At 37.5% G+C, this 14,546-nt stretch overlaps 1 protein-coding gene across 1 annotated transcript; it reads right to left on the bottom strand.

The window, feature by feature from the left end:
* Positions 1–1,405: 1,405 nt before the first annotated feature.
* On the bottom strand, positions 1,406–8,019 carry gosr2 (golgi SNAP receptor complex member 2). Its single transcript, XM_077213180.1, has 6 exons — positions 7,809–8,019; positions 7,261–7,325; positions 5,201–5,309; positions 3,767–3,899; positions 3,503–3,643; positions 1,406–2,072 (listed from the first exon to the last, which is right to left on the bottom strand). Exons 1-6 carry the CDS (start codon positions 7,835–7,837, stop codon positions 1,911–1,913), a joined length of 639 nt encoding a protein of 212 aa, XP_077069295.1. The 5' UTR covers positions 7,838–8,019; the 3' UTR covers positions 1,406–1,910.
* Between the last annotated feature and the right edge of the window lie 6,527 nt (positions 8,020–14,546).

Raw genomic sequence — 14,546 nt, 5'->3', positions numbered from 1 at the left:
TAGTACTAAAACCATTTTACAAATGTTCCTTAAGCAAACCACCCCCTCACAGTCTTATACTAGAAGCTGCAGAAATTTGCATTCACATTTAAGGTTAACCTATAACATTCTCTCCAAAAAAAAGCCTTGGTTTGCACAAAAAAAACAGGAATATGTAGAAATATAAATAAATAAAATTCCACTTTAACATGAGGCTATTTGTTTTGCAAACCACCATGACCTGTCCCTCACTGTTTAGTGGCGAACCCTGGGAATTGCAAAACCAGCTGCAAGCCATCAGAAAGTGGCAATAAGTGAGACAAATTGCAAGGTCATCTGTGCCTGAATTTGACTTCATTTGGGAAAATAAATAAGCTCTGGTATACGTAGAAATAACCTGAAAAATATCAATCTTTGTTTAGCCAGTCACGTGACAATAAAAGTAGCCTATGCGTATCCTCACCCACTAGGAAAGGTTCTACTGGCCGTATACTGATTAATTACCTTTTGTCAATGTTACTAGCCAAACAAACTAAGGCATTTCAAATTTTGTACTAAAGTGCTTGAACTATTTATGAACACACTATGATCAAAACCCACACAAAAGAGCACCTTCTGGGATGGATTACCTTATTATGGAAACCATATAAATTAACCTGAACTTCTAACACTGGTTTCTTTATTATAGGTAGATTTTAGTGATGGCAAAATAGGCCCTAATTTATCACCCCCAAAGTTCACCCAAATGACACTAGATGGCGCTGTTGGAAGGTACTTCACTTGCCTTAGATTGGCTTTAGTTATCAACGCCGAGTCTTGTTGCAAATTTTTCACCAGAAAACAGCGGAAGTAATATTCTATGTTAAATATGAAGTTCTTTCAATTACAAGGCAGGGTTTTAATAGCTTAAAATGTGTTTAAGTAAATATAAGCATTAATGACTATCTACATTTGTAACATGTTTCTAATTCTCAAGTCTGTAAATTTGTGTACTGTCGTGGAAAAGAACTGCAGGTGACATTTTTTTCTACTTTCACATTTTTATCTCATTTTCACACTCACAACAAAAAGCATAATTATTTAGCATTATTATGAACAAATAATTAAAATAAAGTAACTTACAATTAAGCCTATATTAGGAACTGATGTCACATTATGGTATCTTTTTCGTCTTGGTCAGCGAACTTGTCAACAGTGGCAAAAACATAAATGTTGTTGTGACAGTTCCAGGGGGACATTGTTGGTGATTATGCTGCTGGGGTCCTGAGCATGTGTGAATATGTGCACACAGAGCGTCAAGATCCATGCAGCAGATGTCCAATAAGACGTCTCATTTCCTGTCTGCCAGGGGCTGTGGCTCCTGCTTAGATTCAGGCGAAGACAGTTTAACAGTACGAAACAAGTTTTACATTTAAAGGCCGTTGGATGTATATGGATGATGAGTTTATTGCACAAAAATGTCTAAGAATCTGTATTTACGGGTTTGAAGTGTCAGGAATACAGTACAAAACCAACACAGCACTGAACGACCAAACGTTTTTGGTTTGTTCTCCAAAAGATTGCGATGAAGAGCCAGATAACAGACCAATTCTCTAAACAATTTTAAAAGTATATTTTAATGACTATTTGCTCTCGATACCACCTGAACTACAGGAGGACTGATCTTTTTAGTTCAGACTAGCAGAGACCAATGTTCAAACTGCTTATTTGAGAGTCAGCTGAGCAGAAAGTTATGAAAGGATTCACTGTCTTTCAAAATACAGTAGATTAAGAAAGATTTGTGAAGATGAGACTGACAGTCATCCTGCAAAGAAGCAGTTGTGTGATTTCCTTAGGCACACCTCTGCAATTTTTTATAGATGTGATGCAAGTGGCATGAAAAGCGGAATGAGCCACTGACGTGATCAAGGTCGCCTAGAGTTTCGGAAAGTTCAGCTAAGGTATTTAACCGCCAGGAACATGACAAAGCAAGTAGCGAGCATTCCAGCCATCATGATGAACTTGTCCTGTGTTGCTCGCTTCTCAATCAAACGCATGACCGTGTTCGACAAACCCAACATGTTTGCGACATCCAACATCTTTTTATGGGTACCCTAAAAAAAGAGAGAGAGAAGGTGCAAGATGTAACCAAGAATCTGCAGTTTTCTGAACAGAGTTTTTTTTAACACGGTGACCAACAGAGACATTCATTCACTCAGTAAAACATCTGAGGTACACATCACCCCCGTCATTTCCCCAAAACCACAGTCAGAGACGGTCTCTCACGCTCTGTGATAATCAGACGAGCTTCAGGAAGAACACATACCCCTCCCTGGAAACACACTGTCAGCGTCTAAATGTGCATGCATGACCTCAAACCAGTGTTGTTATTGTCAACTAAAACATTTTCATTAATTGACAGGGATCCTACACGATTTCCATTTAAATTCCATACTTTTCCAGTCTCAAATTTCAGACCATATTTAACATAAATGGTTCATACAGCATTATTTTCAGCATATAGTACAGTCACCTGTAATAATCTTTTCTTTTTTTTTTCATTGGTTTAGTCAAAGTGATAACATGCGCTTACATGATAAGAAACCTCAAACACTTTATAACCTGCATATATTCACCTCTGTATCAGTTTGATGCTGTACATGAGGCTGGATGTTGCATGATCACCTAACAGCAAAATACAGTCTGATTTAGATGATCGTTTGCTTTCTCTGTTGCTGGTTTGAGTGGCACACGCTCATTCATTTAGTGAAGTTCAAAAGAGACTCGCTTATGATAAAAGATAAACAGTTTTGCGTAATGAAAATGTGTGCCTTGAATTCATTCGTGTTTCTCTAAACTTTCGCCATGAAAACTATGCTTGTATGATACCTTTATTTTTAGAAATAATTATTTTCATATTTTAGAAAACTGAATAGAGGCAATAGTCTGGAAACACAAATATTTTGTTATTAGTATGGTTTATAGTATGGTAATAGTTTTCTTTTTTCCATACTTATCCAGACCTGGAAATTATTCAAATCAAATTCCAGACTTTTCCAAACTGCGTAGGAACCCTGCATTGAAATAAAGCTGATATAAAATAATATAATAAATATTATATGAATTTTTTTTTAAACAAAGTGGCCACAAACTGAAATAAAATAAGTTGAAGTTAAAATACTAGAACTAACAAAAAATATAATAAAAATAGAAATATAAAAAAAATATATAAAATCAACAAAATTACTAAAACAACTCAAATTAAAAGCTACTAATATAATTGTATATAAATAATGCCAGAATATCACTGCCTAAAACTGTTATGATTTAATTTGAAATGGATCAATAGATCTATTGTTTTTCCTTAATCTTGTGAACACTTCGTTTGTCTATCATTAAACTGTATTACCAGCGATCGGCACTTTATCAACAATCAGTCAAGCACTATTTGAAATGTTTAGAAACACCCTGATAAGAGGACGAAAAAATTCCCCTTCCTGGTCTCCAAATGCAATCCGCCCTGCATTCTGTGTGTCACACGGACCTTAAGTGTGCTCCTCTGGTCTCTCAGGCCGTTTAGGATGCTGGAGCCTGAGCCCAGCAGGTCGTCCATTCCTCTGTGAGCGTTTTGTAGACTGCTACTAAACTGCAGGGTTTCATCAATAGGAATGGAGGTGTCTGCATCCTACATAAAAAAAACTGTTGTCAAAATCATGGCTTCTTTGTAGTGTGATGTACGTTTATAGACTGATGAGTGATTGTGAAAGAGTTTGGGAAACTATGCAGAAGGCGTGTGTGGTCTACTGACGTTTGTTGTGAAGCTTCGACTCAAGAGATCCTCTCTTTCTCTCTCCTGAGCCTCGCGAGCGTAACGTCTGTGCTGGAAGTTCCTCAGGGCTGTCTGAAGATGCTGCACATCATACTTTAACTGATCAACACGCCTACAGAAAGAAAAACACACTGAGTGTCTTTTGGACCACACAGCAGCCCGCAGGCATTGTCTGGTGATGCAATAGTTGTAGAGTACCTGCTCATTTAAGTATAAAGAGGTTTTGCTTTCAGTAATGGCTAAAAAAATTATTCCAAATCAAACTTTTCGCAATTTATTTACACAATTTAGAACTCAACAGTAAGGATGATACAAAGGCTCAGGGCTAATAAAAGAAATTTCCAGGCCAGTTATTGGAATTGTTTCAAGCTATAATTGAAAATGATTCTAAAAATAATAATGGTATAATTAATTTATATCTGTTTATATTTAGAGATTTTGTATGCATTTACATGGGTTTTTAAATTACATTGCTAAAAATGTATTTATTTCTTAAAAATTATGAAAATACCATTAAAATTACATACACACATTTAAAGAAATATACTATATATTTTTAAAACTAATATTAAAAAAATATTTTTAATATTGATTTTGTTGTATGGCCAATAATAATATTCGCAGGACAAAACCAATCTGAACTAATGGGCTGACTAGGCCAACAGACAAAATACAGAAAAACATTGATGTATTCAAATAAATATAGGTCTAACAATCACTTAAATTACAAAAGTGTCTGAAGCTCCTTCCATTAAAACTAGGATTCCCATTGATTAGACCAACTTACCAACATTAACCTGGTTGCGTACACTCACATTGTGAGACAGGCACTCTTCAGGAAGTGTCTGTACGATATTCAGTGTTTTGTGAGTTAGTAACAGGTGTGTAGGCCTCAGGTGTGTTTGTGCAGTGCTTTAGCCAAGCTTTGCCACACACAACAGGAATGTTGGTGATGATGTGACTGCAGACTACAGGAATGTTTTCACTGGATCCCACTGCCACAGGGCGCGCACACAACACAAACACTCCTAACCTTCATCAGCTCGCATCACATCACATTATTCTTCATTTGGCAGTGGCTTTCTTATTCAAAGCAACTTACTACTTACTACAGGGACAATCTTCCGACATGCCTTGTCGTTGTGCGTAAGCTTACGAATCTCCTGATCTTTGAACCTACAACATTGAGGTAGTCATCCATCCAACAGTCCTATAGTCCAGCTTCCACTTACTCACATACTGGACTGCTATCAGTCTGTGCTTACTGATTAAAGATTGAATTGGAATCTAATTTAATCTTCTGACAGGAAGGATATTTTGCTCTAGTTGGCAATTCTCCAGAAACCAACCTGTGATCAAGATGAGGACTGGATTCAAGAAGGCACTAGTTGATATTTTTACTAATGCACTCACAGTTTGGCATTTTGGCGGCGGTTTGGTGGCTCTTTACTGGCTAGTATCTCCAGTCGCTCCAGCTGATTAAAGATCTGATCAATTCTGGCTTGAAGTTCATTCTCAAGTACTGCAAGAAACACAAGCATCAGAAAATATAAGTACACAAATAACAATCATATCAAGAACATAAAGTACTTCACATACTTTACCATTCATGTTGGGGGTGGTTTGCTTACCAAGGCTGCTTTTATTTGATCTAAAATACAGTAAAAACTAATATTGTGAAATATTATAACTATTTAAAATGATCTTTCTTTACTTATCTTTATTTATTTTAAAGTGTAATTTATTCCTGTGATGTTAAAGCATCATTACTCCAGTCTTCAGTGTAACATGATCCTTCAAAAATCATTCTAATATGATGATTTGCTGCTTAAAAAAACATTTCTTATTATTATCAATGTTGAAAACAGTTGCACTGCTTAATTTTGTAGAAAACATTTTTTTTTAGAAAAATAGAATAGAAAATTAAAATAGAAAATGTAAATGTTATGTAACAATATCTAAATTCCAATTTACATCAATTGAATGCAGGCTTGCTGAATACAATTATTAATTTCTAATATATTGTAGTGATATACAAATAATTATGAAACAATGAGTAAAACAAATTGTAAGTGTGTGAGTGATAACTATTTTTTATTTCTAAATTTTTAAACCAAACACTAAAAGCTACAATTAGCCATTTTAAATGCTACAAGTGTAAATACATGAAAATGTAGCACGAAGTTGCAATGACTTAAAATAAGTAACAGGTACAGATGGAATCAAGCATTGACATGCAGATCCAATGATTGGGAATGAGTGCAGCTTCCTTGGAGAGAACCACAGACTGGTGGGAAAGTTTAATCACACAGACAGTCTACCCTGACCCCCACCCACTTAGACAATACAATCTCACAGTCGCTCTCACACAGACAAACGTACGCATGTGTTACGCATCCTTCCCGCCTATGACATCTCATATGATGTCATCAGTATGGGTAGGAGACGGTTATCTCATTCAGACTCACCACAGAGCCACAACACCACCTCAAACACAAACCATACCCGTCCACACTTCTCGCCCTCCTATCCACTATTCATTCTCCATGCCCCCCACCCCATCACTCCTCCCTGTCCTTCCTGAAGTGGCACCAGCATGGCTCCCTGCATGAGCTCCACCTCCAATAAACAATCAGGTGGTCAGTGGCACCCGGTGACACCACAATGACTTTGCCTGCTGCTCGAGGACTGGACACAGTTTGCATGTGGGTTTACATCTAGGTTATCCGATCACAAGAGGAAAATACTGGTGTGAATGGGGTCAATACATTTTTGCGAAGAGGTCGTGGAGTTAAATGTTATTCGGTACGCAGGTGTAAACCAGGCCTAGGACTGGTATGCCACATTATTATAACTGGTGTTACCTGGCGCGCTTTCTCAGTTCTTTAATATGTTACAAGAGAATAAAGATGCAAATGTATGTAGTGATTAAAAATCAACAAAAAAATGGGCATAGTTATGGGCATTGCCACAGAAACAACTAATTTCTGAGTGCAGGAACATCAAACAGCTCAGAGTAGGAAGATATGAAATAAGTTTAAAAAAAAGAGTTGTCTAATTGTCAAAAATTTTTTAAGGTAAATGTAGTGCTACAATATTGACATTCTGGTTCAATAAATACCCATAAGTCAGTCTAGTACGGCCTATATGACACCTGGTATATACTTGGTCATGTACGGATTTAAAAGTCAATGTTAATGTTTATAATATCTTCATGTCTTTTAGTCACATTTAGCAGTTAAGACTCTGCTTTATGGTTTATTATATAGGCTATATTATATATATATCAGGTAGACACATTGTCAATCGAGGATAAGGAAGCAGCTTTTAGGTGAGATTCATATTCATAAACCACACTACCAAGCTCTGACTATCATAATGATTAAGAGTATGTGTCTTATTTGTATCCTATCGTCTCAGTGGGACTAAGGGTCTTTATTCGTTCTATTGTAAGCACACACACACTGACTTACAGTGGACTGACTGTCGGTCTGTTGTCTCCAGTCGTCCCATCTGAGACTGAACCTCCTGAATTTGTCTGGAAGTGAAAGTCACGGATGTGTGAGAAGAGAGAGAGGTTAAACACACTGTAAGTTACATTATTCACTTGTGTTAGAAACATTAGGGGACTTCAGCTTCATATGGATGTCCGCTATCTAGTGTGACGTCTCTGCTGTCAGACAGATGATAGCATTATACAACAGTCTCTCTCTAGTGAGTTTAACCTCACTTTTGGCACACTTAACGGCTGAAAGACCAGAATTAAGCATAATAATAATAATACCAAAAATATTAAATTCATAAGAAAGAAGAAAACAGAGAAAGCATAGAAAAATTATCTTCTTCATTAAGGCAAACAGATGCTGTCAGACCAAAGCAGCTTGTCACAGTACTATACAATAGATTTCAAAGATCCTTTTATTTAACTTTAACCTTTAACTTATGAAAACGTTCGGCATTTAATAGCTCTGTTTACTGCTAAGCCAGCTAATTTATTTCAAAATTGAATGAACAAACTCACTTATTGGTCTGATGGTAAAGCATCTCCATCTTCAGAGACGGTTAAAGACGCCACCAAAAACACGGTAAAAAAGGGAAAAAGCCGAAAGTTATGCAATGTTTTGTCATCCGTTTCGTTTAGTTTCACATAGCGCTATCAAGCATACACGTCACCAAGAAAAAGGACCTCTTTTAGGCGCCCTCTCAACCGCCTGACTGTAAAAACACGACTAGACGAGAGAACAGCGCCAGCTGTGGAGGATGATATTCAGCATCGTATTAATCATTCATTCATTCGTCCATTCATTCATTCATTCATTCCTGGATAGTACAACACACCGAACAAGGTCAAATTACATTCAGAACTACAATCATATAGCCTAGGCTAAACAAAGAAAACAGGCTCAATTTAAAGATTCTCATATGGAAAAATGACTGGAGAATAGTCCTGGTATAGCCTATATTTTAATCTCTTGTTCAAGGATCAAAAACCCTGGTTAGCCTACTACAGACCTATTAACATTTATGTAGGCCTCTCAGCAGCTCACCAGATCACAGAGGACAGTGACAGAGATGAGGCAGCTCTACAGGGTCCTACATGATATTTAGCTAAATAAAAATTTAGCAATACATTTATATAATGGAGATTTATTTAATGAATTAAAATTATAACTAAAAGATGAACACTAATAACTTCTAATTACAGACTAAAAAAGACGTTAAAAATAGAAGATATTATTAAAATGCCGAAAGTGATTGAAATGAATGAAGACGAGACATTCATTCAATAAAATGGTAGAGAAACACAGCGTTTTAATATTGTGTGGCTGACTGAGGCTCATAAAATGTTGTCCCCATACAAAAATACAGTGATGTGAATAAGTTAGGACACCCATGCTAAAGTTGCATAAAAAGTGGAATCAAAAATTATCTTTTGGAAATTGATCTTAATGCCTTAATTAGAAAAATTAGGAAAAATCCAAACTTTAAGGACACCAATTTTCTTTGTGTATGAATAATGTATCATAAATAAATAAATGTTCTTCCTTAAAATACAGGGTGCATAAGTCAGGACACCCCTATGTTAAATTCCCATAGAGACAGGCAGATTTTTATTTTTAAAGACCAGTTATTTCATGGATTCAGGATACTATGCATCCTGATAAAGTTCCCTGGGCCTTTGGAATTAAAAGAGCCCCACATCATCACATTCCCTTCACCATACCTAGAGATTGGCATGGTTTTATTTCAGTTAGCCTAATAGCTGGTTTGATTTGCATTGAGAGATGATCTTATGGAAAGTACCCCATGCCAATCTCTAGGTATGGTGAAGGGAATGTGAAGATGTGGGATATTTTAATTCCAAAGGCCAAGGGAATTTTATCAGGATGCATAGTATCCTGAATCCATGAAATAACTGATCTTTAAAAATACAAATCTGCCTGTCTCTATGGGAATTTAACACAGGGGTGTCCTGACTTATGCACCCTGTATTTTAAGGAAGAACATTTATTTTTTTATGATACATTATTCATACACAAAGAAAATTGGTGTCCTTAAAGGTTGGATTTTTCCTCATTTTTCTAATTAAGGCATTAAGATCAATTTCCAAAAGATGATTTTTTATTCTTCTTTTTAGGCAACTTTAGAATGGGTGTCCTAACTTATTCACATCACTGTACAGCCCTGTGTTTTGGTGGAAACTAACACAGTGATAAGTTTTTGTAAGGAAGATCTGAAAGTTTAGATTAGAATGTGAACAGCAATTAGTAGCAAGCAGCTTAAATCTTAAATCATGTGAATTAAGGTATTTTCCCCATATGATCTCTGCATTCAGAAATCTGCTCCGTAGAACCCTTTAAATGACAGCTATTAATGTAAACCTCAATCCCATTCATCATTAATGTAAAACATGAATCACACAGCAATTTTAGTTTTATGAAAGCAAATTCCATCACTCTTATGGTTACAGCTTGAGGCCTGGGGGAAGGTGTGTCGACTTTCATCCCTTGATGGAGCGTCAGACATGAAGAACATAATGACAAAACTTCTTGGGGCTAGATTTTGTCAACTCCTTTCGCTCATCCCAGTTTTGTCTAATTATGTTGGTTTCCGCAGCCCAGTATAAGAAAACACTAGTCAGATCTGGTGCTTCCCAGGCCTGGAGACAGACAAAAGAATAATGATATCAAAATTTCCACAAGAGAGACAGACAGACAAGGTGGTTGTTTGTTGACCTGTTTATTACAGTTTGAAGCGAGTGAGTGGATGCAAGTGACATTGATTTTGCTACATTGGGGGTTTTTTTGCCCTGTGGTAAAACCTCAACAATGTCATCGCTGAATTATTTAGAGACAGGTCTGTGTGACAGTTTCATACCGAATTACAGTCGGATTATTCCTAGTTTATAGCTTACCTATACCTGTATATACTGTCGGTGTTGTAATTTAATAAAGTGTAATAATCTACACAGAATAGAAAAAAATACCAGTGCATATGTTTTTTTTAACATACATCCTATTGAAAGCACCTAAAAAAATATTTTTGGCTATGGTTACTTCCTCCAGTGAACACAGCTTATGATTATGAGTAGCACACTGGCTTTTATCTAACTTTTGTAAAAACTAAAATGTTTTAAAATGCTTTTGAAATGTGTATAATTGTATATAAAAGAATACAGCACTATCTGTACTGCATAGTATGACACTGTCAATATGATTCAGTCATTCACTCTCAGAGGTGTATAGTGGTGAGGTGTGTGTAATTATGGGTGTCGGTATGTGTTCATTAATGTGTGTGTGTGTGTGTGTGTGTGTGTGTGTGTGTGTGTGTGTGTGTGTGTGTGTGTGTGTGTGTGTGTGTGTGTGTGTGTGTGTGTGTGTGTGTGTGTGTGTGTGTGTGTGTGTTACCCAAGATCAGGGCAGCTACCTGTTTTGACTGGTGTTGATGTTTAGCCCCCCCTCCAAAACATTAGTGTGGTGGGTGAGACGAGCAGGTCTGAATGGAAGCCGAATGGCGGTTGATGTCTGTCTCTCCAGGCTACATTTCTGAAACAGTGCCCCTTTTTTAACTCTCGTCTACCCTCCATCCAGCTCGCCCCCAGCACTATCTCTCTTCATGCTCCTTCTTGCTCTCCACACACTCCATCCTTACTGTCATAACACCTCCTGAGGCCAAGAGGGATATTCGGGAAGGAAAGAGAGATTTTAACAGGAATAAGCAGACAGGAGTCATGAGAAATGGAGGTGGAGAGAAACAGGAATGATTATTCTGGGAAGAGGAAGTAGATAAAGAGCAATGAGGCTGGTTGATGTTTTCGGTCATATTTTCAGAGGTTACACATGTCAAAGCAATCTGTCCTCCAGCGACAGAGCATCATTCAACCTTCTGCCATCACACAAACTCACGCACCTGTGAACCAGAGGCAGGGGGTTTTGTCAGGTGCTGGTGATTTGTGAATGCCCCCGATGACCTGTTTTGCTAAGAAATTAATACTACAAAATAAACATTGGGTTAATTGTCTATTTTTTCAACGTTACAACAGACACCATAGCAACAACACTGCTGTTCTGTGGTGATTAACATCACAAGGTGTTCTCATGCATAAAGAGAAAATAATATGTTATTAAACCACTTAAGTTTAATGTTTGGTGGAAAGAACTCCTGTCGGTGTCTTTTATCTTGACAACAGGTAAAAGTGGCAATCTATGATGTCACGATAAATATCATGAATGGTGCTGAAATTGCTCCAGGGGCAGACATTTTTGGATGCCAGACGTAGGTCTTCTCATTCATTCGCTTTTTTATTTTGAGGAGAAGAATAACGCACTTGTGTTTCAGCTGATGAGAGGTTAGGCCTACTGAGATAGTAAAAACCTAAAGGCTTTGTGCTTTTGACTGTATTTGTAAGAGTTCTTCAGCGTTGAGCACACTCAAAGAAATATTTAGGTCTGAGACCTCCGTGAAGTTGGCACCCCATAAAACGAAATAATCTCCAAAACTATGCCATTGGTTTCTGCTGCGTTTGTGCTGATTTGTGCCGCAAAAACGAACGTGTGCTGGTTTGGTGTTTGAGATATTGAACATAATTTTTTTTGTTGTGTTACGTCACTCTCCACCCCATGTCGTTCAAATCGCTCAAAACTGTGCCGTTCGTTTGTGCTCGATTTGTGCCGGTTTGTGCTGTTACGATGAACATCATATCTTTTTCCCCTCCTTAGAAATTACACATTGGATTCGGGACAGTGACGTCACTCTCCAGCACATGCCGTCCAAATCGCCCCAAAACAGTGCCTTTTGTTTGTGCTCGATTTGTGCTGTTTTGTGCCGTAGAAAAAAACATCATAAATTATTCCATTCTTCAGACATCACAAAATCTTTGGAGGAGTAGTACGTGACGTCACCTAAGCAAGCCGCGCTCTCCATCCATCTCGTCTACAAACCTACTGGTGCGTTTGTGCTCGCACAGGGCCTCTGCTGTCATTGTTCTTTTATTTTTTAGATACGGAAATGTTTTATTGCCAATGACTTCTTCAAGCTCAAGATTAAAAAACGGTATGTGATTGATTGACGCGTGTTTAAAAATGCTTGTTGTTTGTCAGCTTTTTGAACTTTGTAGCATGTAGGAACATTGCGACGCACGCCCCTTGTCCGTCAGTTAATCCCCTTTGTTATTATTAGCCTATGTTCTTTTATTCAAATCGAGCTTAATTTATCAGATTGAAGTTTAGGCTACTGTAGTTTGTTTTAAAAGTGTTAATGCCTTATCTAGGCCTATATTGCAGATGATCAAATAATCTGATTTTATCTCTGAAGGAGAAAGTGAACCAAGGACAGGTGAGCAGGGTTTCTGTTTGTTTAAAATGTTTTTAAAGCAAATAATCGAGGACTGTTACTTGTTAGTTTGCGGTTCTTAGCTGGTTTAACGTCTTCCCGCTTTTTGAACAGTTTAGGATTCTGTAATTTCGTACTAAACAAACAAAGTCATAGAGATTTTATTCATTGTTGGGTGAAGTGGCTATTAATTTTATACCAGCAAACCACCTTGTTAAAGTTTTTCGCTCTCTCTCTCACTCTCTCTCAGCTGAACAGACAACATATCCAAACTTGTTTCCTTTTAAATGCAAAGATGAATGTAAAAAAAAACAGAGCAATTTCTGTGGAGAATTTACAAATATTTTTTCATTCATTCGATATTCACTTAAACTGCATCTTTTTTGCAAATCAGTTCAAGTAAATAATGCCTGAAATAAAAGCATGTGGGCTATATAACTTATATATAGTCCAATTGTTCCGAGGTCATTCAATTAGATTTACCTCAGAAAATCTTGTCATCCATCCTATATTGGCCCTGTTTAGATATTGCTACTTTTTATGACTAAAAGAATCTGTCATTTGGTGGCTTTAAAGCGGCTCTATGCAGGATTTCTGTTTTTGTCAAACAGCGATCACTAGAGTCGCTGTAGAGTACTTGTATTTAACGTTACTGTCGTAAACACCACTCACACAAAGCGTATCTGCACTCACGGCCTCTGCACTTCATAATAATAAAGTAGCCTACCGCGTTAGGCTTACCTGAGCCAACCTAAATGCCAGATGACACCAATAAAGTGTATCATGTACGTCGCATTATTTCGCAGGGCTCTCTAGTTTTGAAGACAGGCAAGAGTGACATCCAGCCGACAGATACATTTTTTGTCATTGGTTGTTGCGTTAAATCTAGATACAATAGTGCTATTTTCTGATTGGCTATTGTGTAGCTCGAAGCACAGCACCAGAGGAGACGCGCTTCCTGCCGGTTCCACAGTGAAAGTGGCGCGGCCAGAGTTTTGGCATATTAAATATATTACAAATAGTTTTTCAGCGTGAGAAATACAATGTGTAGCGGGAGAGCGTGACAAAAGACCGAAATGAGTGACTGTCACGCTCAATGCGTGACACTTGAGAGCCCTGATTTCATAACAATCTCCGTTATGATGTTGTTAGACATGATTATTGCAATTTATCATAATAGTTTGCAAATTGCGCTCATTTACACTATTTACAACATGTAGGCTTTTTCTAGACTCTTCCGACCGCGCTTTCTTTGTTTTTTTCCGCCATTCTGAAAACGCAGGTACGATGTTTACTCGTGTCTGACTCCTCGCTCGGTCAGTCTGCCATTTCCTCTTTCTCTGTTCCTCCGACAATGCTTTTCTAGCTTTCAGCTTCTTATATGCCAGCTTTGCCATGGGACGATAGTTGTTCTTATAGCTAGCCGTATCCTGGATGGGGGCGTGTACGCGAGCAGTGCCGGTAAAGCAATTCGTTACCTCGCGAGACCTGATATCACACGATACTTCCTAACACTGAGGCCGGCGGCCCGCCGGCCCAAAGTTGCAAGGGTGGTTTTGTGGCTCACAGGCACCAGGGGGGTGCGAGACGACCACCATTCAACACGAAATCAGTAATATAAACATTACAATGACTCCAAAGCTGTTTGGTTAAGGTAAAAAAGTTACTTAGTTCTGCTTTAAAGAACAGACTGTATTTTCAATATTTCAGTAAAAATCTAATCTCAAAGTCATTGTTTTCTGTTAATCTTTCATTCCAGTGATATGGATCACCAAGTCAATGAGTTCAGAAAAAGATTTACTAAGAATCCTTTTGTGAACTAAATCAACTAATTCATTACAAAAGAGCTTGAAAAGACAACACATTCTCTATATGAAAAGTAGCAATAACTGAACTTGGCCAGTATGGGTGACAATCTTTTCTGTGA

This window comes from Siphateles boraxobius, unplaced genomic scaffold, assembly GCF_051911475.1.
Source record: "Siphateles boraxobius isolate OS27281-9 unplaced genomic scaffold, OSU_SipBor_1 66, whole genome shotgun sequence".
NCBI lineage: Eukaryota > Metazoa > Chordata > Actinopteri > Cypriniformes > Leuciscidae > Siphateles > Siphateles boraxobius.
Note: the sequence above shows the minus strand (reverse complement) of the source record. Positions and strands in the feature narration are given on the sequence as shown.

Coding starts and splice junctions, on each gene's coding strand:
- gosr2 (XM_077213180.1), bottom strand. CDS start 7,837: ATGGAGATGCTTTACCATCAGACCAATAA. Junction 5,310..7,260: donor AGACCGACAGTCAGTCCACT/GTAAGTCAGTGT, acceptor TGTTTCTTGCAG/TACTTGAGAATGAACTTCAA. Junction 3,644..3,766: donor GTCGAAGCTTCACAACAAAC/GTCAGTAGACCA, acceptor TTTTTTATGTAG/GATGCAGACACCTCCATTCC.